Genomic DNA, 25,909 nt, shown 5'->3' with positions numbered 1-25,909 from the left:
GGTTTGCCGTGTCCCCCGCCCCCCTCCCGTGAACAGGCGCAGGGACTTCCTCAGGCGCTCCCCCCTCTCCTGCTGCAGAGACAGGGGCCTGGGGCAAAACACACAGCAGGGTAGTTACACACTGGGGCAAACCCACACAGCGGGGTAGGACTATAGTAACGACCGTGATGGTAATGCACCCACTCCTGTCCCCAGTGCTGGCGAGTCCCCACTCACCTCTGCCCTCGTCTCTCTGCCATGGTCTTGTTCCTCCTGTTCTTGGAGACACTGTGTGGGAGAAGCGGGTGTGCGGGGGGGGATGTGAGGCTGGGCGTGGGGCTCTTCTGACTGTCCGAGTCTGAGAGAGAGCGTATTGAAATGATTAAATCCAGTTTAGTGAACAATATTTAAGAAACTAAATCAGTATTTCAAAGGAAGAAATACCTAGATGTATATTTACTGCATTTTCTGTTCACTATTGCCCTGTTCCTGAGCCCTGTCAATACTTTGGCAACACTGATATAACAGAACTGCCAATTTTATTTTTTATTTTAAGTGGAGAGAGCGGGGGAGAGAGGGAGACTCACCACTGGGGGGCGAAAGGGAGATGTTAGGATTTTCCTCCCTTAGGTCCTGTAATGAACGCCTGTACAACATGAGAGAGAGGGATTCAGTCTCTCTTCTCCCTCAGGTCCTATACACATCACCTGTACACAGTCAGTGAAGGGGGGAGGCATTTCCACACTGAGCCACAGGGGGGCAATAAGAGAACAGGCAGCGAGAGACCATGAGAGAGAGAGAGAGAGAGAGAGAGTCCTGTCAGACAGAGAGAAGCACTGAAAGACAGCCAGTCATTCCATCAGTCAGTTCAAAGAGACAGAGACGCAGGCAGGCAGAGTCAGACAGACAGAGACACCTCTTTTTGGCCGAGCCTTCGGTTGGGGGGGCAGTGTCTTCAGTGGCTTTGCGTTTGGAGGTGAAGGGGGAGCGTGGTGCAGGGCTCGCCCCCTGCTGGCCTGTAAGGAAACGGCAGGACAACTTAAGGAAACCCAACAGTGTCTCTCACTGTCTGTCAATCCCTCTGTCCCCCTCACTGTCTTTCTGTCCATCTCTGTATCCCTTACTCTGTATGAGAGCCTCTCAGCGTCAGTGTGTGGGGGGGGGGCGGCCAGACTCACCCAGTCTCCTGTAAGCAGGAAGGGGGGCACTGGTTGGGGTTCGAGTCGTCAGCAGCTTGTTGAATGCGTCGGCAAACATCTCTAACAGAACAAGAGAGAGAGAGAGAGGGGAGATCATACGGCGAGAGTAGGTAAGACACACAGTTACATAGACAGGCAGAGACTGAGAGACACACAAGAGAAGGACAGAGAGACAGAGAGGGGAAAACAAACCACAGACAGACAGAGAGACCCACACATCTCACCCCCGACACTGCGTCTCCGGTGTCGCCTCCGATACCTAGCCCCGCTCGGCTCCGCCCCCAAACCCGAGCCATTGGCACTGTCAGACTCCACCCCTGGCGTCAAGGACAGCGTCTCCATGATGTCCGGCGGTACCACACCTTGTGGGGATGAGATGGAAAAAGGTAGAGAGAAAGAGGGAGAGATGGCATTGTATTGATTTACTTATTTCCCTATCCTCCCTGCTTCAATCTCCCAGGTCCCTACCTTCTCCCTCCCTGCCCCTCTCCCTGTCCCTCTCTCACCGATGCAGTCCGCGTGGGTGATGAGGGTGGTCAGCGCTCTGGCCTGTCTGTCCAGCAGGACGGCGGTGTCAGTGTCCAGGCGGGCGCCCTGCCCCGGGCAGCACAGCAGGTTAGGACACATGACCAGAGCCAGGCTAGACACTGTCATCCGGCTTTCACTGCTCCTGAGAGGGGGAGAGAGGCAGAGGGAACAAGAGACAAACAGTTTATGATCTTCTATATAATATAATCTTTATGTCCTGTCTCTCCCTTCTCTCCCAGCCTCAGCTGTGGTAGCACTTCCCTCACCTCTGTGCAGCACGGTCAAGGAAGGCGCACAGGTAGCGCAGGGCTCGGGCGTGGGGGGGTTGCAGTAGGGCGGTGAGCAGCAGGGTGGCCCCCTCCCGGCAAGCCTCCCCCAGCGTCTGGGCCCGGCACAGCGCCCCCTGCAGGCCGCGGGGGATTAGGGGGCAGGGCAGCTCCCGTAGGAACTGCTTGAGCAGGGAGGCGGCGTCACAGGGCTGCAGGGAGGAGGACAGCGGGGGCAGGAACACCCGGTCCCCCCGCTCCAGACAACACTGGGGAGGGAGGGACAGAGAGAGGTTAGATTTTACAGTATTGATTGACTTGATAGAGTAGAGAGGTATCAATACTGTCTAACCTCCATCTGCCACCTCCACCTTCACTCACTCATTCCTCCCTCTCACACCCATCCCTCCCATGCCCCCTCACCCTCCCTCTCACTCTGAGGTGGCGAATGCGTGTCAGGGAGCCGGACTTTCTGAACAGCCCCTCTGTGTGCAGGTGGAGAGACAGGAAATCACACACCTCCACCAGGAACCTGGAGAGAGCGAGAGCGAGAGCGAGAGAGTGAGAGCGAGCGAGGGGGAGTATACTGTATCACAGGCAGATAAGTCAGTAACACAGAGACACACAGACAAATAAAGAGAGTCACACACACTATTATTAGACTCAGGCAGAAAACACACACTTAATTCCAGTCACACTGTCTCACTCTTACACAGAAAGACCAACAGACAAGTCAGCGGCACTGCCCCCGTGTACTCACTGCGGCACAGTGCCCCCTATCTCTGGCACCTCACACTGTGGCACGGAAACCAGGTCCCGACCAAATGCAAACGCACAACATCCTTTCTTCTCCTAACACAAAAAGAAAGCAGGGACACAGAGGGGAGAAATTGCACGAGAGCAGGATAGGGGGGTGGGGGGGGAGACAGAGAAAGGGGGTAATGAAAGGGAAAAGAGAGGAAAAGGAAGATGAAGATATATTTCCCCTATTTCTACCACCTCTCATCTCTTTCATTTCAATTAAACTCATCTCCCTGTCCACCTGTCAGTCCTAACTCAGTCAACTGGAATCTGTCCATCTCTCTCTGAGCAACACTGCTCAACAGAAGTTACTCATAAAGAAGTAGTAATATAGTGAAAAACATTAACAATATTAAATAATATTTAATTGCAGAATAGCATAGATCCAACTGAGGGTTGCAAATACATTTCACAGCTCTCTCTGGCTCTCTGTGCGCAGATCTTCATTGTCTACCTCTCCCTGTAGCTCAGTCTGCCTGTCGGCCAGGTGAGTGTGTGTGCAGGGGGTCGGGGGTTGGTGTACCTGGGCCTCCGGGTCTTCGCTCACAAACTCCTTCCAGTTTTTAACTCGAACCCCGGCGGCTTTCAGCGCCGTCACCACGGCCACTACTCGGACCCGGTCTTCGGACGGGGTCATGGCGGGGCCACAGGCCGGAGAGACGAGCACAACAGAGCAGTACGGTACAGAGCCCAACCGAGCCAAGGCCCGGCAGAGAGCAAGTGAGGACGTGCACAGACGGGCGGCAAGACACACAATGGAATAATAACGAAAATAAAATCACTTAAACGATAATAATAATAATAATAATAATAATAATAATAATAATAATAATAATAATAACAGAATAAACAATGTAACGTTTCTACACCTAATTACATAATTGTTTGCTTAATTAAATCAATGAATCACAATAAATAAACATTGCACTTGTGGAGTTCATGACACCGGAAAAACGAGCGACTATCGCGCTGAACAAACGCGCTACACACGTATAGAGCTGTACCGACCGCCCAGGCGCTCCGGGACTGCACACCAACACAACTTTACAAAGGGTGTCCGCGTACGCACCCACAACACACACACCGTGCGGCATGACGTCAGCTCCCCTCCACCATATCCGGTTCCGTTCTGGCCCGTGAGCCTGCCTCTGACGTCATGTCACGGCCTCTGTATTATGTATGTATGTATGTATGTATTTATTTATTATCAGACGCCCTTTACATTATATTGCATATGACAAGTAAGTTAATTAATTAAAAAGCACAGCATATGTCCTATTTAAACTTAACTTAAATCAGTACAAAATACTTTTATTATTATTATTATTATTATTATTATTATTATTATTATTATTATTATTATTATTATTAAACTCTATAAGCAGATGGCTTTTACCAAGGTGACATAACCGTGGTATTTCCAATATTAAACACATAACGTACTACAAATACACAACATTACAGGGGTAACAACAACCCAACCCACAATCACAGTGACACACACTAAAGAGAGCAGAGATTAGCATCCTCTACAGGTGTTGAAGTGGTGAGACACTGTACATTATTATTATTATTATTATTATTATTATTATTATTATTATTATTATTATTATTATTTCTAATTCACTCTTCTCCCTCTCCCCTCCCTTCCTATCCCTTCATCTCCCTCTCTCCATCAATCTTCTTCTTTTTCTTGATCACACACACATCCCTCTTTCCTCTCTGTCCCCCTCTTACCTTCCCCTCTCCCTCTCTCTTTCTCTTTCCCTCCCTCCCTCTCTATCTGTTTTTAACAAGGGTGTCTTTCAGTCAGGGTGCAGCTGCACTGAGAGGGGCCAGACCCCACAGACACTGACGCTACTGTGTGAGGATAAGGGGAGCAAGAGAGAGAGGGAGAGGGGTAGAGAGGGAGATGGTGGATGAGGGGGGCTAAAGATAGTGAGAGAGAGGGGGACATTGGGAGAGAGGAAGGTAGAGGGGGAGAGAGAGAGTGGGAAAAGGGGAGAGAAGGGGAAACCAGCAAGAGTGTAGGGGAAAAGAGAAGGGGAGACAGAGGGGGAAAGGGAGGATAGAAGCAGGGTGGGAGATACAGAGTGGGTCATACTGGAGCCAGCGCTGTGTGGACTATAGTATAGTACAGAGCCCAGACTGGAGCCAGCGCTGTGTGGACTATAGTATAGTATAGAGCCCAGACTGGAGCCAGCGCTGTGGGGACTATAGTATAGTATAGAGCCCAGACTGGAGCCAGGGCTGTGGGGACTATAGTATAGTATAGAGCCCAGACTAGTGCCAGCGCTGTGGGGACTATAGTATAGTATAGAGCCCAGACTGGAGCCAGCGCTGTGTGGACTATAGTATAGTATAGAGCCCAGACTGGAGCCAGCGCTGTGGGGACAATAGTATAGTATAGAGCCCAGACTGGAGCCAGCGCTGTGTGGACTATAGTATAGAGTCCAGACTGGAGCCAGCGCTGTGGGGACTATAGTATAGAGTCCAGACTGGAGCCAGCGCTGTGGGGACTATAGTATAGTATAGAGCCCAGACTGGAGCCAGCGCTGTGGGGACTATAGTATAGTATAGTATAGAGCCCAGACTGGAGCCAGCGCTGTGTGGACTATAGTATAGTATAGAGCCCAGACTGGAGCCAGCGCTGTGGGGATTATAGTATAGTATAGAGTCCAGACTGGAGCCAGTGCTGTGGGGACTATAGTATAGTATAGAGCCCAGACTGGAGCCAGCGCTGTGGGGACTATAGTATAGTATAGAGTCCAGACTGGAGCCAGCGCTGTGTGAACTATAGTATAGTATAGAGCCCAGACTGGAGCCAGCGCTGTGTGAACTATAGTATAGAGTCCAGACTGGAGCCAGCGCTGTGGGGACTATAGTATAGTATAGAGCCCAGACTGGAGCCAGCGCTGTGTGAACTATAGTATAGTATAGAGCCCAGACTGGAGCCAGCGCTGTGTGAACTATAGTATAGAGCCCAGACTGGAGCCAGCGCTGTGGGGACTATAGTATAGTATAGAGCCCAGACTGGAGCCAGGGCTGTGGGGACTATAGTATAGTATAGAGCCCAGACTGGAGCCAGCGCTGTGGGGACTATAGTATAGTATAGAGCCCAGACTGGAGCCAGCGCTGTGGGGACTATAGTATAGTATAGAGCCCAGACTGGAGCCAGCGCTGTGGGGACTATAGTATAGTATAGAGCCCAGACTAGTGCCAGCGCTGTGGGGACTATAGTATAGTATAGAGCCCAGACTGGAGCCAGCGCTGTGTGGACTATAGTATAGTATAGAGTCCAGACTGGAGCCAGCGCTGTGTGGACTATAGTATAGTATAGAGCCCAGACTGGAGCCAGCGCTGTGTGGACTATAGTACAGTATAGAGCCCAGACTGGAGCCAGCGCTGTGTGGACTATAGTATAGTATAGAGCCCAGACTGGAGCCAGCGCTGTGGGGACTATAGTATAGTATAGAGCCCAGACTGGAGCCAGGGCTGTGGGGACTATAGTATAGTATAGAGCCCAGACTGGAGCCAGCGCTGTGGGGACTATAGTATAGTATAGAGCCCAGACTGGAGCCAGCGCTGTGGGGACTATAGTATAGTATAGAGCCCAGACTGGAGCCAGCGCTGTGGGGACTATAGTATAGTATAGAGCCCAGACTAGTGCCAGCGCTGTGGGGACTATAGTATAGTATAGAGCCCAGACTGGAGCCAGCGCTGTGTGGACTATAGTATAGTATAGAGTCCAGACTGGAGCCAGCGCTGTGTGGACTATAGTATAGTATAGAGCCCAGACTGGAGCCAGCGCTGTGTGGACTATAGTATAGTATAGAGCCCAGACTGGTGCCAGCGCTGTGGGGACTATAGTATAGAGTCCAGACTGGAGCCAGCGCTGTGTGGACTATAGTATAGTATAGAGCCCAGACTGGAGCCAGCGCTGTGTGGACTATAGTATAGTATAGAGCCCAGACTGGAGCCAGCGCTGTGGGGACTATAGTATAGAGTACAGACTGGAGCCAGCGCTGTGGGGACTATAGTATAGTATAGTGCCCAGACTGGAGCCAGCGCTGCGGGGACTATAGTATAGTATAGAGTCCAGACTGGAGCCAGCGCTGTGTGGACTATAGTATAGTATAGAGCCCAGACTGGAGCCAGCGCTGCGGGGACTATAGTATAGTATAGAGCCCAGACTGGAGCCAGCGCTGTGGGGACTATAGTATAGTATAGAGCCCAGACTGGAGCCAGCGCTGTGGGGACTATAGTATAGTATAGTATAGAGCCCAGACTGGAGCCAGCGCTGTGTGGACTATAGTATAGTATAGAGCCCAGACTGGAGCCAGCGCTGTGGGGATTATAGTATAGTATAGAGTCCAGACTGGAGCCAGTGCTGTGGGGACTATAGTATAGTATAGAGCCCAGACTGGAGCCAGCGCTGTGGGGACTATAGTATAGTATAGAGTCCAGACTGGAGCCAGCGCTGTGTGAACTATAGTATAGTATAGAGCCCAGACTGGAGCCAGCGCTGTGTGAACTATAGTATAGAGTCCAGACTGGAGCCAGCGCTGTGGGGACTATAGTATAGTATAGAGCCCAGACTGGAGCCAGCGCTGTGTGAACTATAGTATAGTATAGAGCCCAGACTGGAGCCAGCGCTGCGGGGACTATAGTATAGTATAGAGCCCAGACTGGAGCCAGCGCTGCGGGGACTATAGTATAGAGCCCAGACTGGAGCCAGCGCTGTGGGGACTATAGTATAGTATAGAGCCCAGACTGGAGCCAGCGCTGTGTGAACTATAGTATAGTATAGAGCCCAGACTGGAGCCAGCGCTGTGTGAACTATAGTATAGAGCCCAGACTGGAGCCAGCGCTGTGGGGACTATAGTATAGTATAGAGCCCAGACTGGAGCCAGCGCTGTGTGGACTATAGGTTCCAAATTACAACCTTACACCTCCTCTTTCACTCTCCATCCATCTGTACCCCTCTCCCTCTCTCTCGTGCTCTTTCCCCTATTGCTAGCACTTCTCTTTTCTCTCTTCTCTCCCTCCTTCTCTCTTCTCTCATTTCAATTAAACTCACAATGTTTTATTGACATGCCAGTACAAGTATTGCCAATGCAAGTTGACTATAGCATATTTACTGTAACAAGATACATTTCTCTCTCTCTCTGTGTGTTGACAGTTGCCCTATTTCTCTCTCTCCCTATCTATGCTCTCATTCTCTATCTTTTTCTTTCTTTTCTTTCCTTCTAATACACTCTCTTTCTTAGTGTGTGATGACACTTCCCCTATCTCTGTTTCTCTCTCTCTCCCAGTGTCATGGCAGTTCCCCTATCTCCCTGCGTCTCTCTCAGTGTGATGAGTTCCCCTATCTCTGCCTCTCTTGCTCGCTCGCTCGCTCGCTCTGGCTCCAGTTCCTCTATTTTGAGTAGCACTGTTGTGAAGTTGTTTGGCTGGCTAGTTCAGTTTTTTTTCTTGTTGTTGTTAAGTTTCTTATTTGTTTTTACTTTTTTTATTTTCTCCAAGCCCCTTGTTCTGTTATTATTACAGTTATCATTATTATTATTTTCATTGTCTCTTGTTTCTTGTTTCTGTTTTGTTTTTTTCTTGTGTGTTTAAATATAATTTCAGTTATTTCAGTTATTATTATTATTGTTATTATTTTCCATAACAAATGTTTCCAACACTGTGGATTGCTATATATATTTTTGGTTTGTTGTTGGTTGCTGTTAATTTTGAAAGAGAGAGAGAGAAGGGGTGTCAGAGAAAGAGAGGGTCAGAAAGAGAGAGAGAGAGAGAGAGAGAGAGAGAGAGAGAGAGAGAGAGAGAGAGAGAAAAGAGCGACAGCAAGAGAGAGCGAGAGAGAGAGAGAGAAAGGTCTTGCATGCTAACAGGTTGTACTTTAGCAAATATTCTGCAGCAGCAGCTCAGGCACAGACACAGTCAGCCACTCCGGAACAGTTTTTCAAAGCAGTTTCACTTCAACACTGAACACAGTCCGGCCCCACGCCTGCCTGAGCGCACAGACACAAGACGAGAGAGGACAGGGACACCAAAACGTCGGGGAAGAGGACAGGACTATGTCAGTATGGAGCTGTGAGGGGGCTCTGGGTACCCACTGATGTCCCCCGGGACGAGAGGGGGAGAGGAGAGGAGGAGAGGAGAGGAGAGGAGAGAAAGGTGAAACTCAGAAAATGAACCGAAAAGACAGCAAGAGGTATGTTTGTGTATGTCTCAGAGTGTTTGTGTTTGTGTGTGAAAGTGTGTATGTGTCTGTTAGTCTGTGTGTGTCATTGTGTATCAGTGTGTGTCTCTGTGTAATAGTGCTAGTGTTGTGTCACTGTGTTAAGGTTCATAATCTGTGTCTCAGTATCTATCAGTGTGTGTGGCAGTGTTTTCAGTGTATCAGTCTCTATCAGTGTGTGTCTCAGTGTGTCATGGTGTGTCAAGTCTGCCAATGTGTGTCATTGTGTGTCAGTGTGACAGCCTGTGTTCGAGTATCAGTGTGTATAAGTATGTGTCCATGAATATCAATGTGTTTCAGTGTGTATCAGAATGTGTCACTCTTTATCAGTGTGTAGTAGTGTGTGAGTGTGTGAAAGTGTGTGTCAGTGTAAGTCTAATATAATGTGTGTCAGTGTCAGTGTGTATCAGTGAGAGAGTGCAGTCCAGTTTTATAGTGCAGTGAGTTCTCTTCTTCTCTCACTCGCTCTCTCGTTCTCTCTCTCTCTCTGCGGTTAGTAAACGGTGGTTTTCTGACTAGTTTCATCTTGAGAAAAAGCTTTTTTTTGTGTGTGCTTTCCGTTGTTAAGAGAACAGAGGGGAAGGAGGGGGGGCTCCTGCAACATGCAGTGACACACACACACTCACACACACACACTCACACTGACACAAATACACTCAAATCACATACACACTCTCTCTAATACACACACACACACACACACTGTGTTGTGTAGGGTGTGTCTCAGTGTGTATATATCTCACATGCAGGGTCTGACACAGACGCTGGCAGATAGAGAAAAGCTGCCCACTGTAATTTCCACACTGCAGGGGACTCAAAGTCAAATTTAAAAATGACATAACAATTTTTCCACTCAGCAAAGCTTTAGGGTGATGAGACACAAGACAAATAAATACACACAACAATAAATCAATTAATAAGTTGTAAATTAATTAATTAATTAATTAATTAATTAATAAGGTCCATAGGGAAAGTCAATCAGTGAGATAGTCAGACATTGAGAGTTAGTTCATCAGTCAGTCAGTCAGTGTATCAATCAGGTCAGTCAGTCAAAATTGTGTGTGCGTATGTGTGTGAGTGAGTTTGTGTATATGAGAGACTGAGTATGTGTGTATATGTGAGTGACAAAATGTGTATATATGTGTGAGAGTTAGTGTGTATATGTATGTGTGTGTGTAAGTGTGTATATTTGTGTCAGTGTGTATATATGTGAGTTACTGAGTGTATGTGTTTGTATATGTGTGTGAGTCAGTGTGTGTATGTGAGTTAGTGTGTGTATGTGAGTTAGTGTGTGTATATATGTGTGTGTATATGTGTGTCAGTCAGTGTGTGTAAATGTGTATGAGTGTGTGTGTGTATGTGAGTCAGTGTGTGTATATGTGTGTGTGTGTGTGTGTGTGTGTATATGTGTGTGAGTCAGTGTGTCTAAATGTGTGTGAGTTTATATATTCTGTGACAGACCAGCCCAGAAAGTGATTCAGCATCAATTAAACAATTATTAAAGAGAATGAAAAGAAAGACAGGCATTTGCATTGGCGCTAAACAAAACAGGGCTATCTTTAGCCAGAGAAAGAGAGGGAGAGATGGAGAAAGAGGGAGAGAGAGAGAGGGAGGGAGGGAGGGAGGGGCATGGACAGGAGGGGGGAAGGGGGGATTTCCAATGCAAATGACAAAAAGGAGAAGTTCTTTACTGAATTAAATCAAAAGAATAAGAGAGAGAAAACAGGCAGAGGTGAAGGGGGAGAGGAATATATATAGAGAACGTCTACAGCTTCTCCACACTATCCCTGTCCTGACTGTCCTGCACTGCACACACTGTGTCCCTGTGTCAGTATCTGTCTGTCTGTTGGCTGTCTGTGTGTGTGTCCATGGTGATGGTTGTTGCGCTATGAGCAGTGCAGAATATCGCTGTAGATAATATCTCAGCTGCTCAGCACAGAGAGCAGAGTCTCCATCACACAGCAGCTATAGGCAACACACTCCACCGCACTGTGTTATAGAACCCTCCTTATTAGTGCTCCATCCTTTGCCAAGAATAATTCAATCAAAAGTTGACTGATGTGCTGTTATCGAGGTCCAGGGCTTTAATTAATGCATTAAAAGGTTACATGGTGAGTCAGTCAGTCAGTCAGTCAGTCGTTGAGAGGGAGAGTCCGTGCTGTGGGATGCAAATCAGTCAGGATAGTATCACTGTGCTGCAGGACTATTGTGTTGCAATTTGCATGCGAGAGAGACTGACACAGACCTGCACTGTACTGTCAAACACACACACGACCTGCACTGTAGTGACAGACACACACACACACACCGACCTGGACTGTATTGACACACACACACACACACACACACACACCCCGGCCTGGACTGTAGTGACACACATACACATACACACACACTTAGGGCAATTGTATCCACTTTGCACCTGCTCAGGGCAGTGTTTGTGTGTTTGTGTGATGATGTGCTGGGCTGGGTGGTGTTTTGGGTACAACAGTCCGTGTGCAGGGCGTGCAGAGCCAGCGCACACACGCTCACTCTGTTGTCAACTGCAACACAGCCCAACTCTGACAGCTGACTGGAGACACAGCTGCTGCTGCTGCTACTGCTGGTGTTACAGCTATAACTGCTACTGCTACTAATGTTACACATACTGCTGCTACTGTTACACATACTACTGCTAGTGTTACACATACTACTGCTACACATACTACTTCTACTACTGTAACACATACTACTGCTACTGTTACACATACTATTACTACTGCTAGTGTTACACATACTACTGCTACTGTTATACATTATTCTACTAGTGTTACACATACTACTGCTACACATACTACTGCTACTGTTACACATACTATTACTATTGCTAGTGTTACACATACTACTGCTACTGTTATACATTATTCTACTAGTGTTACACATACTACTGCTAGTGTTACACATACTACTGCTACACATACTACTTCTACTACTGTAACACATACTACTGCTACTGTTACACATACTATTACTACTGCTAGTGTTACACATACTACTGCTACTGTTATACATTATTCTACTAGTGTTACACATACTACTGCTAGTGTTACACATACTATTACTACTGCTACTGTTACACATACTACTGCTACTAGTGCCTCTAATGCTATTGCTACTGTTATTCTTACAGCTGCTACTATCCCTGCTACTACTAATGCTGACCATACTATTTTTACTATCACTACACTCCTACTACAATTATTACTACTGCAGCTCCACCTCCACTATCTACACTGAATAAATTACTGAATCTATATTAGGGCTCTATATTAGTGGTTAGAGAGAGAAGGGAAGAGGAGGGCAGGGGGGGCAGAGAGATGGATGGGGGAAGGGAGATAGAAGGCTAGAGAGAGGGGGGACAGCGATGGGGAAAGAATGGAGAATAGAGCCTGAGAGCTGGAGAGGGAGTGAGAGAGAGAGCAAGGGAGGGAGGGGAGATGTGCTGTAAAATTCACGGCCCATTAGCTCCATTGATCAAAATAATGAGTCTTTGATGTCGCAGAGAGAGATGGGCTTACACAACACACACACACACACACACAAACATACACACTGTATATATGAATGTGTGTGAATTGGTGTGTGTGTGTGCGTGTGTGTGTCTGTCTGTGTCTGAGAGTGTGTGTTTACGGATGTGAAAGTTCAATGTGAGCAAAAACTTAAAGGAACTGAAAATACAACACTGGACTGACAGAGACAGACAAGACAGACAGACACAGAGAAAGTGAGACACAGGCAGACTGAGACAGACAGACAAACAGACAGAGACACAATGTCAGAGAGACACAGAGTGTTTGTGTGTCATTGTGATTCCGTTTGGCTGCATGTGTTTGTCAGTGTGTGTTTGTGTGTGTGAGAGTGTGTCATTTTTCTTCAGTGTCAGTGTGTGTGTATGTTGTGTCAGAGTGTCAGTTTGTCAGTGTCAGCATGTGTCAGTTTGTCAGTGTGGTCACACTATTCTAAGAACTGGCCCCACCCATTTCTCTGAACTGGTGTCTGGGACTTCCTGTCTCTGTCCTCAACTTGTTAATAGCCTCATTAGCAAGAAGCCACACAATCACCCCTGGTCCTAATAATAACCCCTCTGCTCCCTGCATTCCGAGAGCACTGTGTCTCCTCTCCTGTGTGTCCCTCTCTCCCTGACACTTTCTGGCACATAAATATCAGCATAAATAGAATAGAATATGTATATATTTACACTGTCAGAGCCAGCTCACTGGTGCCATTCAAAGATATACACCAGTTGCAGTGCCGTGTAAATGAGCATAATCTGCCAGCTGACTAAGAAAGAGGCTATCTGTGAGATCAGCTGACAGAGCAAACACAAGCAGAGTGATACACTGTATCACTTAATCAGCTTACTGACATACACACACGCTTACAAACACGCACTCCAGATACACACATACATACTGACACACACACAAACACAGACATTGACACAGATACATATACATTGACACAGATACACACACTCCACCCCCACTCTGCCTCTCTACTTGATGACAATCACAGTATAGCTATGACTCAGCACTGTCCCCTCCCCCAACACTCCCTCTCTCAATCTCTTCCTCCCTCCATCACTCCTTCTATCAATCTCTCCCTCCCTCCATCCCTCTCAATTTCTCCTTCCCTCCATCACTCCCTCCATCACTCCCTCTCAATCTCTTATTCCCACCAGTACTCTCTCAATCGCTCCCTCCCTCCATCACTCCCACTCATTCTCGCCCTCCATCACACCCTCTCAATTGTTTTTCTATTTTGTCAAATTAATTTGGAATCATTCATTTTTAGTTTTTCAGAGACTGTATCTTGTATGACCTACCAATTAAAAACATGTTCTCAAAAAAAACATGTCCCTCCCCCACCCTTCCATCTCGCCCCCTTCTCTCTTCCTTCTCCTCCTCCTCCCCTCCCATCTCTGCAGGAAGAGTCGTCAGGAGCTGAGTGGGGTGGCCCTGACGGGGGGTGGCGGGGGCGGGGGCATCCGGGGGGCAGGGGGCCGGGCGGTGCGAAGGAGAATGACCTGCCCCAGCCCCCAGGAGATCAGACATGCACTGAGCCCACATGGAGTGAGCCTGGACGAGCTCATCGAACGCTGTCTCAACTGCTTTGGTGAGAGAGAGAGAGAGAGAGAGAGAGAGAGAGAGAGAGAAGGGGTGGCAGAGGAGGGGAGTTGGGCAGGGGGAAAGTGGAGGGAATGTGTGGCAGGGGGAAAGAGGGAGAGAGAGAGGGGAGGGGAAGTAGGGGGAGAGAGGCCCAGAATTCACACAAATGTGTGTGTGAAAGAGAGAGAGAGAGGGAGAGAGGAGAAGGGGGAGAAGGAGAGAGTGGGTCAGGGGAAAGAGGGGGGATGAGAGAGATGGGACAGGGAGAAGGGGGTTATGTAAGAGTCTGGGAGCGAGGGATTGTGGATGTGCAGGATGGAGGGGAGAGAAACAAGCATGCTTTGTTGTGGTCAACAGACTCACTGGAGTGGACAGCAACACACTGATACAGCAGCACACTGACACACACTCTGCTCTAATGTACTGTGTTACTGGCTGATTGACTAACTGACTGCTGTGATGGGGTCAACTGTCGAATGTGTTAACTGTCCATTTGGTTTCAGACGGGGAGGGGCGGCTGCGCAGCAGTCAGCTGGTCAGCATGACTCTGATGATGCACTGCTGGGTGATGCCCTCGCACAATTTCGCACAGCACCTGCTCACGCTATATCCTACCTGGCAATGACAGCAAGGCAACAATGCCAACAATCACAAACACAGTCAAGTCTGTAGAGTGTGGTTGTGTGCTGGGAACATTGTTTTATACTATGTGGTGCCTTGCTGTGTTATATGTATATTTGTGTGTATATGAACTGTTCTACAAACAGTATTATATAAAGTTCCGCGGTCCTGTGCTAAACAGTGCTGTAATGTAGTGTGGTCATCTGCGTGTGTGTGTGATCCCATGGTCCCATGTGCAGCTGTAGCAGTGTGGTTGCGTAGGTGTGCAGTTGTACAGTTGTGCATCCTTGACTATGTCACCTATCGGGACTGTCCTGTGGACAAGAGGAACTACATAAGACCAAGAATCTGCTACTTTATCAGGTTAGTCTGCATCACTTGTCTGTCTGTCTCTGTATCTGTCATTCTATCCTTCTCTGTACGATGTAAAATAGTGTTCGGTGGGTTATACTGTCTTTCTTTCTCTCCCCCAGGCAGTGGATCAGGCAGTACCCTGCAGTGTTTAACGGGGATGCCCATTTGGAAGAGGTGATGGAGGAGCTGGGGGAGCTGGTGAAGAGAGAGGGGGACAAGGGCCACTACAGCCTCATAGACACCACCAACATGTGAGAGAGAGGGAGGGGGAGAAACAATCACAGACAGGCAAAGACAGAAGGAGGGAGGGAAAGAGAGAGAAAGCAGAAGAGAGAGGGAGGGAGGGAGGGGCACTGGCATCTGAAAGACATCTCCAGCGTGTCTCTGTGCTGCCTTTCCTTCCCTCCCTCTCTCTCTCACCTACTTTTCCTCACCCCCTTCCCTACCTATATTCCTCCCCCTAATCCTCTCTCGCCCGCTCTCTATCCTTCTCCCTTTTCCCTCTCACCCTCCCTCCACGGTCTCTCATTCCTCCTTCCCTCCCTACCTCCCTCTCATTCCCCTTCCCCAATGTCTCCCACCCCTCCCTCCCTGCCTCACCCTTTCTCTCACTCTCCCCATCCCGCAGAGAGCCCCAGTCTTGCTGCAGGCGGCTGACCCTGGGGGAGGGCAGCGGGGGATTGAAGAAGCGGAAGGTGTCCCTGCTGTTTGACCACATGGAGCCGTGCGAGCTGGCCGAGCACCTCAGCTACCTGGAGTTCAAGAACTTCTGCCGTGTCTCCGTGAGGCCAATTTACCAATTAAGCCGTCACTCAATTAACCAATTAGTGTTTGAGCAATTGATGAACTGGATTTAAGGCAATAGATACTAATATTAGATAAAAGCAAGTTTAAAGTTATTTTGCATGTTTTTCCTCTGAAGGCAATTGAGCAAGATGCCTATTAAGCAATTTGTTAATAGAAGCAATTAACTAATTATATATGATAAAAACTCAATTAACAGTTTAGGTAGTAAAATATATACTTCATTTTAGATATATTATGTAATGTATTTATAAATTCTCTCCCCTCTCTGTCCCTCCTCTTTTTACTCTGCCCCTCTTCCTCTTCTCCTCTCCAATCCCTCTCTCCCTTCTCTTCTTGCATCCCTTTGTTTCCATCCCCCTCCCCCTCAGTACCGGGATTACCAGAGCTATGTGCTGCGGGGCTCTGTGCGGGAGAACCCTGCGCTGGAGCGCTCAGTCACGCTGTGCAACGGTGTCTCTCAGTGGGTGCAGCTCATGATCCTGAGCCGACACACGCCCCAGCAGCGCGCACAGGTCTTCACCAAGTTCATACACGTGGCTCAGGTACAGACACACAGACACAGACTGAACACTCACTGACACACAGAAACAGGTACAGAGACACAGACACCCACTGACACACACATATCATACTCTCAACATCTTTCTCTCTCTCTCTCTCTCTCTCTCTCTCTAGAGGTTGCGCGCTCTGCAGAACTTCAGTACTCTGATGGCGGTGATCGGGGGCCTGTGTCACAGTGCCATCTCCCGACTCAAGGACACCGCCAACCTGCTGCCCCCAGAGGTCACCAAGGTCAGCTGGCCTCAGAAAGAAACACTCACACACACACCCACACAAATTTGCTTACACACACTCACTCTCCTCTCTCTCCCCCATCCCTCTGTCTCTCCTGGCAGACTCTGAGTGAGCTGACGGAGCTGCTCTCCTCCTGCAGCAACTACAGCACGTACCGGCGGGTGTACAACGAGTGCCCCGGGTTCAAGGTGCCCATCCTGGGGGTGCACCTGAAGGACCTGGTGTCCCTGAATGAGGCGCTGCCCGACTACCTGGCGGACGGCAACATCAACCTGGCCAAGCTGCAGAGCCTGTACAGCAGCGTCACCGAGCTGCTGGGGGTCCAGAACCAGACCCCGCCCTTCGAGGCCAACAAGGACCTGCTGCACCTCCTCACTGTGAGAGACGGGGGGAGGGGATGGAGGGAGAGAGAGGGAGAGACAAGAGAGAGAGAGAGAGAGAGAGAGAGAGAGAGAGAGGGAGAGGGGAGGAGGATGGGGTCGTTAGAAGGCCAAGACAGGGAGGGAGAGGTTGAGGGATGGGGGAGTGAGAGGGAGAGAGGGAGAGGGAGAAGGGGTGGGACACCTGACCTCTCATGACCCTGCCACCCTTGTGTGCCCCAGCTGTCTCTGGACCTGTTCTACACAGAGGATGAGATCTATGAGCTGTCCTATGCCAAGGAGCCCAGGAACCCCAAGATACAGGTGAGAGGAAACTGTGAACAGCAGAGCACAGCACAGCTCATATTCATAGCACAGTAAAGTAACACTGTTCCTGTATCCCTCTCCCTGTCCTCCTGTCCCTCTGTGTGTAGCCAGTGGCCCCAGTGAAAGCACCGGTGCTGGCAGACTGGGCGTCAGGTGTGCCCCCCCGCCTCGACCCCGCCACCATCTCCAGACACGTGCACCAGATGGTTGATGTAAGTCACTGACACCTCCCTCTCTATCACCCTCCCTCTGTTTCCATCTCCCTCTTAAATCTAAATTCAAATTCAGAACAAGCTTTATTGGCAGAACAAGTCTCTCTCTCCCCCCCTCTGTCTGTCTGTGTCACTGTGTGTGTGTGTGTGTGTGTCTCTCTCTCTCTCTCTCTTTTGTGTCTCTGGCCTATTCAACTCATGGTATCTTTGTCGCCTCCTGCAGTCCATTATGAAGAACTACGACCACAACCAGGACGGCTATATCTCCCAGGAGGACTTTAAGAAAATCGCAGACAGTTTCCCCTTCTACTACTGCACACAGCACAGCGACAGGTACAAAATGACACACAATGAATACTGATGGAAACTGACATTTCCCTGCCCCTATTACTCCCGGCTTTCTCTCTGTGCAGGGAGGGGGAGATGAGTCGAGAGGAGGTGCAGTCCTACTTCATGCGGGGGATGTCAGTGTGGGCCAAGCTGGGCTTCGACTTCCGCCACAGCTTCCACGAGACCACCTACAAGAAGCCCACCTTCTGTGACACCTGCGGCGGCTTTGTAAGTCCCTCCTTCCCTCCATCCCGTCCTGTGTCTGTCCATCTCTCTCTGTTTCTCCCCATCAATCACTCTCTCCTTCCATTGATCACTGCCTCCATCTTTCTCTCCATGCCAGTCACTCTCTCTCTCCATCTCTCACTCTGTTTAGTTCTGTCCTTCAGTTTCTGTCTGTCTCCCTTTCTCTCGTTCTGTAACTGTGTTGTTTATGTATGTGTAACTGTTGTGATGTATGTGTGTGTGTAACTGTTGTTTTGTTTATGTGTGTGTGTAACTGTGTTGTGTTGTGTTTCAGATGTGGGGTGTGATCAAACAGGGATACCGCTGCAGAGGTAAGACACACCTGCCATCTGTACTGACCACTGAACACACCTGCCACCTGTACTGACCTATCCAGGGTATATACTGTTGTCTTGCCTCTCCTCCTCATCCGCTTTACCTGTTACTCCCTCACCCTTACCCTCCCTCTTTCTCTCCCTCCTCTTCCCTCTCCCCCTTCTACCCTCCCTCCATCCCTCTCTATCTCTCTCAATTCAATTTAAAAATTTAGTGTTCACCAACATGTTCAGTGCTCAACAACAGTGCAATGGGAACAATAAATACAACCATAACACACTTTATATTTTACCTTCTGTTAACAGCCATCCCCCTCTCTCTCTCTCTGCAGACTGTGGCATGAACTGTCACCGTCACTGTAAGAGCCAGGTCTCCAAGGAGTGTCAGAAGCATTTGCAGGTGACCAGTGGAGCTGATGGCAACCCCCCCCCATCCTCTTCCTGCCCTTCCACCCCCGCCCCTGACTCTAGGGGCAAGGGCAACAGCTGCAGTAAGTCTGTACCTGTCTCTCTCTCTCTGTGTGTGTGTGTGTGTGCGTGTGCGTGTGCGTGTGTGTGTGTGTGTGTGTGATGACAGTTCCCCTGTCTCTCTCTCTCTCTCTCTCTCTCTCTCTAACAGTTCCTGTCTTTCTCTCTCTCTCATTCTCCCTCCCCCTCTCTCTCTCTGTGGTGACAGTTCCCCTGTCTTTCTCTCTCTCTCTCTCCCTCTGTCTCTCTCTCTCCCGCTGCTGTCTGACTGTCTGTGTGTCTGCTCAGGCTCTGAGGAGGACAGCTTTGTGTTCCCACATGGCAACGAGGGGGCGGAGCTTGGTGAGGACACCAGCTTGGATGACCGGCTTTCGGACCGGTCCACTCAGACAGACCCAGGGGTGTGGACTCCGGGTCTGCATGACCGGGGGGGTGGTGGTATCCTCAGTCCTTATAGTCCAGGGTCTCCCCTCATCCTGCAGAGGACACACAAGAAGGTAGGAAATCCCAGAATCATATCGTTTATAATATTTGTATGTGTAAAAACAATGGTAGTCTAAAGTACTTACACCCTTCACTTATTTTGTATAATAATTAACTGTACTGTACTCTCCTCTATATTAGGCACAAGCTCGCCCCCAGCAGGACAAACCAAGCCACTGCACTGTTGAGCTGTGTCAGGGGTCACCTGCGACACCAAGGTCACGGAGGTCAGCACCAGTGTCCTCCCTCATAGGCAAGATGGAAGAACTTCAGCTTCAGCACAGCACCAAGAGCTGAGACACACAGTCACAGAGACGGACAGAAAAACACAAAAGCAGACAGACACACTGACAGAAAAATAGATAGACAGACAGACAGACAGACAGACACACACACATACAGAAACAGACAGACATGGAAACACACACACAGACAGGGGAAAAAACAGATAAAAGACAGACGCCTGCCTTAGTCCAGTTCCCTGTAGCAGCTGGTGGTGCCCATGGACCAGAACCTCTCCAGAACTTCCATAACCTGCAGACAGAGGTGGAGGCCGCCCTACTTTCCCAACTCCAGAACCTCTGCTCTTCTGGAACATACCGGGAAAGGTTCTGGAACAACGGTGTGATCCAGCCATGCTCCGAGGGTGGGGTGGGGGGGGGTACTGCATCAGAGCCATTACATAAGTAGAACCCCCCCGACCCAGGTTCCGCAGGGCCCAGAAATGTCTTTGCCGGGCCCAAGCTCAAGTCTTCCAACGAGAACACAAATGTTACAAAACACACCACCTTGGGTCCCCCTGGGCCACCCTCGGGCACCTGGGCCATGGGGTGAACTGGACTTGGAGCAGAACCAAGCCGAATCACGGATCAGCAGCGTCCAGGAGCTGAGGGGAGAGGAGCAGGGCAGTTCCTCAGTCAGCCTCCAGGAGGCAGTGTTTGGTGTGTTTCAGAACTGGGTCTCAGCAGGCCGCGGGTCCAGGATGGCACTTTTCCAGATCCTCCGGGGCTGCCAGTACCGGTGCCAACAGCCTTCCCTCCCTCTCTTTCTCTTTATTCCTCCCTTCCCTAGTCACTCTCTGACTTTACCTCTCTTCCTATTCACTTCCTCTACCCCCTCCCTCCATCTCTCTCCCTTCCTTAGATGTTCTTTCAATCTCTCCACCTCTACCTCTTCTAATCCACTCTATCCCCACCTCTCCCATCTCTCCCTCTCCATCCTCCTCTTTAAACAGCACTGCCAGACAAACTTTTTTAAATATTTAATAAATAAACAAATGGATTTATGTGTACAAAAACACAAATACCTAAACTGAGTTTTATTTATTGAAACTTTGCATTAATAAGAGGAGGAAACAGCAGAGTCTCTTGGAGGTGAAACATTCAGTTAAGCTCTGTCTACTTGTTTCTCTTTGAAAATACCCAGCAAGCCTCTGACTTTTAATAAAATGGTATCAACTGTAGTTGTCTGTAGTGTCACTGCTTTTCATTGTACTTGTAGCAGGAGCAGCGCATGTTTTATCACACACACTCATACACACACACTCACACAGACATCAACCAACCCATTAAAAGATATATTCTTTTACTTTTTATTATTATTATTTTATTTACAGCATGTTTGAGTAACAGAGGGAAAGAGAGAGAGGTCAAATTAAACATTATCCAGCTCCAACTGAAGGCTGCAGTGAACCGGAAGGATCTGTGAGAGTGAGTGTGTGTGTGTGTATGTGTGTGTGTAGTTGTGTTATCAGTGCAGGTTTTTCTTGACACTGCCAGACTCTGCCCAAGATAGGAGCCACAGGACACAGACACACAGGGGAGACAGCAGAACAATGCATTACATACACACACACACATATATATATATGTATGAGAAAGTGAAAGAGAGAGAGAGTGAGAGAGAAAATATAAATTAAAATCAATTAAACTTCAATGCCCCACACCTGCACAGAAAATATAAACATATCTGCCAAACTGTTTCTCACAACAAAGACGGACATTTAAAAATAAAACCAATATGCAGTTTAATCTATATAACTAATCTATATGCTGCACACCTGGTGTATATACTCTACACAGCGTTGTACACGTAGTGTATACACTGCACACAGCACACACCTGGTGTATATACTGTACACACCAGACACCTGACCATGTGTATTGGTAACCTTGTGTCTGACCTTGTCTCTCTCTCTTTGCCTCACTCTATTGCGGACTCTCCTCTCTCCCCCTTTTCTCTCCGTTTACCTGTGTCTGCAGGTCAGCCGCAGATGTCAAAAAGGACACACCCCTCTCCCCCTCTCTCTCCCTCCTGCTCCTCCTGTCCTCACTCTTTCTTCTTGTTCCTCCTCTTCTTGCCGGACTGCCCCCCGCCTGGCCGCCCTCGCCCCCCACCTTCTCTGCGCCCCCCCCAGGAGGGCATGGGTCGCTCCATCTCCCAGGGCCGCCCGCCCCGGTCAGGAACACTGCCCATCATAATCTGGGGGAAGTAGAGGAGATAGCCAGTGTTAATGTACAGTAGTGTTCAGTCACTCAAATCAAACCCTCTCTCCTCTCCCTCCATCCCTCCCTCACCTTGGCAATGGCACAAGGGGTGGCAGGCTGGGTGGCTTGGACAGTGAGAGGCCTGTCCTCTCTGGCAGCCAGCAGAAGTGGGAGGGAGACGGACGACTCCGTTTGGAAAGAGGGCCACAACTCGGCCAATGCTGAGTCCATGCGCTCACTGAGCTCCTGAGAGAGAGAAAGAGGGGCACACAGAAAGAAACGGAGGACACTTTCAGTTTTATTTACCCATTTTCATCTGTACTGGATCTGAAAATCCTTTGGCAACACCTGTGTGAACTCATCATGCCAATAAAGCTGGTTTTGAATTAGAATTGGAATTAGACACACACACAGACAGATCAACCAACCTGGGCCTGGCCTCTGTCTCCCCAGTGGAAGGAGTGAACTGTGACCTGGAAGCGCTTGATCATCATCCTGCGGCGAATGGCGTACTCCTGAGAGAGACAATCGCTGAGCTGCTGCACGGCACTCTGAGAGAGAGAGTTAGGCATTCATTTACACACATGCTGGACAACACTAGGCATGAACACTGCCCTGATAGATAGGGAGGGGGGGAGAAAGAAAGTACAACAAATGTAGTGGGAGTTTTGCCCACACTAAACCCTGCCCCCTTCGTACCCACTGCCGTCTGTCCGGTGTTGTCCTCAGCAGTGGTCCTGGAAGAGCGCCCCCTGGCAATGCCTCCAGGCATGACACCACCTGCACAGCAACAACATTACACATCACTTGTATGTGTACCTGTTCAGAATGGCCTCTTTATGTGTGTTTAGCCTCACCTGTTTGTGTCCGTGTTTAGGCTCACCTGTGTGTGTGTGTGTGTGTGTGTGTGTGTTTAGGCTCACCTGTTTGCATGTATGTGTATGTGTGTGTGTGTTTAGGCTCACCTGTGTGTGGGTGTTTAGGCTCACCTGTTTGCATGTATGTGTATGTGTGTGTGTGTGTGTGTGTTTAGGCTCACCTGTTTGCATGTATGTGTATGTGTGTGTGTGTGTGTTTAGGCTCACCTGTGTGTGTGGGTGTTTAGGCTCACCTGTTTGTGTGTATGTGTGTGTGTGTGTGTGTGTTTAGGCTCACCTGTTTGCGTGTGTGTGTTTAGGATCACCTGTTTGCGTGTGTGTGTGTGTTTAGGATCACCTGTTTGCGTGTGTGTGTGTGTGTTTAGGCTCACCTGTTTGCATGTGTGTGTGTGTGTGTGTGTTTAGGCTCACCTGTTTGCGTGTGTGTGTGTGTGTGTTTAGGCTCACCTGTTTGCGTGTGTGTGTGTGTGTGTGTGTGTGTGTGTGTGTGTGTGTTTAGGCTCACCTGTTTGCGTGTGTGTGTGTGTGTGTGTTTAGGCTCACCTGTTTGCGTGTGTGTGTGTGTTTAGGCTCACCTGTTTGCGTGTGTGTGTGTGTGTGTGTGTTTAGGCTCACCTGTTTGCGTGTGTGTGTGTGTGTGTGTGTGTGTGTGTGTGTTTAGGCTCACCTGTTTGCGTGTGTGTGTGTGTGTGTGTGTTTAGGCTCACCTGTTTGCGTGTGTGTGTGTGTGTTTAGGCTCACCTGTTTGCGTGTGTGAGTGTGTAAACTGAACAACAGCACCTTCAGTGCTACCCCTCCCTACAGAGGGACTACAGCCTGGCACCGTACCTGGTGAAAGTAAAGGACCCCAAACAGAGACAAACCCTGAGCCAGTACAGACTCAGTGCCCACAGCCTGGAAATAGAAACAGGGCGACACAGGCAGACCTGGAAGCCCAGAGATGAGAGACTGTGTGGACAGTGTGAGCAGGGGGAGGTAGAGACAGTGTAAAAGACACCGTATATTATATATACATATATAGAGTACCAATTCATGCAGAATTGTTTTGTAAATGTTGTGTTCCATGTATATTAATGTATATAAACTTGTATGTATTGTATGTATTCAGTATTATTGTACACTGCACTGTTCTATGTTTTGCAGTGGAACCCCCTGTACTTGCTTTAGCAAAACGGCTGTAACCTTGTCATGCCAATAAAGCTCTTTTTGAATGTGTGTGTGTGTTTAGACTCACCTGTTTGCGTTTGCGTGTGTGTGTGTTCAAGGCTCACCTGTTTGTGTGCTGCAGCGAGCAGGGTGCTGGGGGGGCTCTCCTGGGTTGCAGGTTCAAGATCTAGTGCCTGGAGCAGCAGTTCCAACTCCTTCTCCACCTCTCTCTCTTCCTCCCTGTCCATCCCTGCTTCTTGCACCTCTCGCTCCACCTCCCCTTTCTCTCCATCACTCTCATTTTGCTCTTTGTCCACCTCTCTTCCTCTATCACTCTCTCCTCCCTCTGTATCCCCTCTTCTCTGCAATATCTTAATCCCTCCCCCTGCTTCAGTCTCCACTCCTCCTCCTTTATCTCTCTCTCTGGTCTGCAGCATCCGTGCTGCCTGAAGCTCAGACACAAGAAACCCTGTGGAGGGAGAGACAGACAGAAAGTGAGTTATTATATTTTTTCTGTTCTCTTTCCTGTGTGTGTAAATACTTTGGCACCACTTGTGTAAACCTGTCCTGCCAATGAAGTTTATTTTGAATTTGAATTTGAATATTGTGGGACACATAGAGACAGACAGGGAAGAAATGGGGAAGCACAGAGACAAAAAAAAAGGACAGACGCACAGGTCGTCAAATTAAAATTGTTCTCGCTCATTGCACACACTGTACAGGCTGTAAACACACAACCCCCGACTCACCAATGAGAGTGTTGTGTCTGTGGGCGCAATCCGGTGATAGTGTCAGCCCAGGGTGAGGGCAGTGCAGCTCCTGCAGAGCCCCCTGGAGGTGCTCCTCCAGTACTGCAGCCTGATCAACCCCTGTAACACACACACTATCAATTTACAGCACTCAGATGCACTATCAACACACTTTTTACAATACATGCACTGTACACACACATTACAGTTTAGTGCGTGTCAGAGCAGTGTAGTAGTGTGTGGCTGTCAGTGTGCGTCCGAACAGTTCAATGTGTCGGTGCAATAGAGTCAGCACAGTACAGAGTGCGTGTGTTGGTGTGTCAGTGCAGTACAGTACCTGGGCTGCTGTCTGTCTGTGGCAGTGCAGAGGCATCTCTCAACTGGGAGAGGAGCCAGTGACAGAGGGTGGGGGTGGATGCACACTGTCCTGCCCCACTCCCACTCCCACTCGGCCTGCCTGAGTAGCTGAGAGAGAGAGGTGGATGTTACAAAGGGAAATCTTTGACAAAGGCATCTATACTACACCTACTTATAATAATCACATAACTGGTTGGTGGATCTTCTACAGCACAGAGAAGCTGCTGTGTGTGTCAGTAGTGAAAGACAGTCAAACTAAACTTTCCTTTAAACTTGACACTCTCTATAATAGACTATACAGACTGCGCACGTTTGTATCAATTGCCTACTTCCGTTTTTTAACAATAGTACCTGTACAGTAATAATAAGATCATCTTATTATAATATGAACCTTGACACTCACCCGAGATTGCGCAGCGCCGCCCCGGTGGCCCCGTCCATTGCCATCGCTGCCCGGGCCCGGTAACAGCAGGTCCTCCCAACACACGGCGACAGCCTAGACCCCGAACTCACACTTCCGGGTTTTGACGAGCACCGATGTCGTCGATGGGAGAGACTCAGACAGACACAGTCGATCGCCGACAGCACTGTTTAACTGCGCAGTCGGTCCGCCATCTTTAATGATATTGACCCTGCTTCCGCATGTAACCTGGCACTTTTTCGAAATGTAATTTATTTATTTCGATATTTAGCTTCGAAAAGCACAAATCAAGACTAACACCTGCTCTTGTCTTTCTGTTCAATGTGGAAACGAATTGTACTATACAGTTAAACTATAAAATGATATAATTACATTATATTACTCAAATACGA

At 48.8% G+C, this 25,909-nt stretch overlaps 3 protein-coding genes across 5 annotated transcripts; 1 reads left to right on the top strand and 2 right to left on the bottom strand.

Moving 5' to 3' along the window:
* Positions 1 to 212: 212 nt before the first annotated feature.
* LOC136750562 (rho GTPase-activating protein 11A) lies at positions 213 to 3,869 on the bottom strand. Its single transcript, XM_066705704.1, has 9 exons — positions 3,297 to 3,869; positions 2,733 to 2,818; positions 2,408 to 2,504; positions 1,973 to 2,241; positions 1,685 to 1,848; positions 1,403 to 1,540; positions 1,158 to 1,238; positions 888 to 995; positions 213 to 337 (listed from the first exon to the last, which is right to left on the bottom strand). Exons 1-9 carry the CDS (start codon positions 3,408 to 3,410, stop codon positions 213 to 215), a joined length of 1,182 nt encoding a protein of 393 aa, XP_066561801.1. The 5' UTR covers positions 3,411 to 3,869.
* Positions 3,870 to 8,394: 4,525 nt separating this feature from the next.
* On the top strand, positions 8,395 to 20,942 carry rasgrp4 (RAS guanyl releasing protein 4). Of its 2 annotated transcripts, none has more exons than XM_066703766.1 (17): positions 8,395 to 8,990; positions 13,984 to 14,171; positions 14,668 to 14,770; positions 15,086 to 15,148; positions 15,259 to 15,390; positions 15,768 to 15,921; positions 16,315 to 16,488; positions 16,622 to 16,738; positions 16,843 to 17,118; positions 17,344 to 17,424; positions 17,535 to 17,639; positions 17,863 to 17,972; positions 18,053 to 18,197; positions 18,490 to 18,526; positions 18,862 to 19,020; positions 19,206 to 19,494; positions 19,622 to 20,942. In XM_066703766.1, the coding sequence occupies exons 1-17, from the start codon at positions 8,968 to 8,970 to the stop codon at positions 19,731 to 19,733; spliced, it is 2,268 nt and encodes a 755-aa protein (XP_066559863.1). In that variant the 5' UTR covers positions 8,395 to 8,967; the 3' UTR covers positions 19,734 to 20,942. The 2 variants fall into 2 exon arrangements, with proteins under 2 accessions (XP_066559863.1, XP_066559864.1); XM_066703767.1 differs by having other exon boundaries at positions 8,553 to 8,990; positions 19,286 to 19,494.
* A 115-nt stretch (positions 20,943 to 21,057) lies between these two features.
* Positions 21,058 to 25,644, bottom strand: LOC136749459 (protein FAM98C). Of its 2 annotated transcripts, none has more exons than XM_066703770.1 (9): positions 25,500 to 25,644; positions 25,077 to 25,204; positions 24,740 to 24,859; positions 24,116 to 24,459; positions 22,666 to 22,746; positions 22,395 to 22,517; positions 22,057 to 22,212; positions 21,730 to 21,961; positions 21,058 to 21,261 (listed from the first exon to the last, which is right to left on the bottom strand). In XM_066703770.1, the coding sequence occupies exons 1-8, from the start codon at positions 25,541 to 25,543 to the stop codon at positions 21,809 to 21,811; spliced, it is 1,149 nt and encodes a 382-aa protein (XP_066559867.1). In that variant the 5' UTR covers positions 25,544 to 25,644; the 3' UTR covers positions 21,058 to 21,261; positions 21,730 to 21,808. The 2 variants fall into 2 exon arrangements, with proteins under 2 accessions (XP_066559867.1, XP_066559865.1); XM_066703768.1 differs by having other exon boundaries at positions 21,813 to 21,961.
* Positions 25,645 to 25,909: the final 265 nt, after the last annotated feature.

Source organism: Amia ocellicauda, chromosome 5 (assembly GCF_036373705.1).
Source record: "Amia ocellicauda isolate fAmiCal2 chromosome 5, fAmiCal2.hap1, whole genome shotgun sequence".
NCBI classification, from domain to species: Eukaryota; Metazoa; Chordata; class Actinopteri; order Amiiformes; family Amiidae; genus Amia; species Amia ocellicauda.
This window is presented reverse-complemented; position numbering and strand designations above follow the sequence as displayed.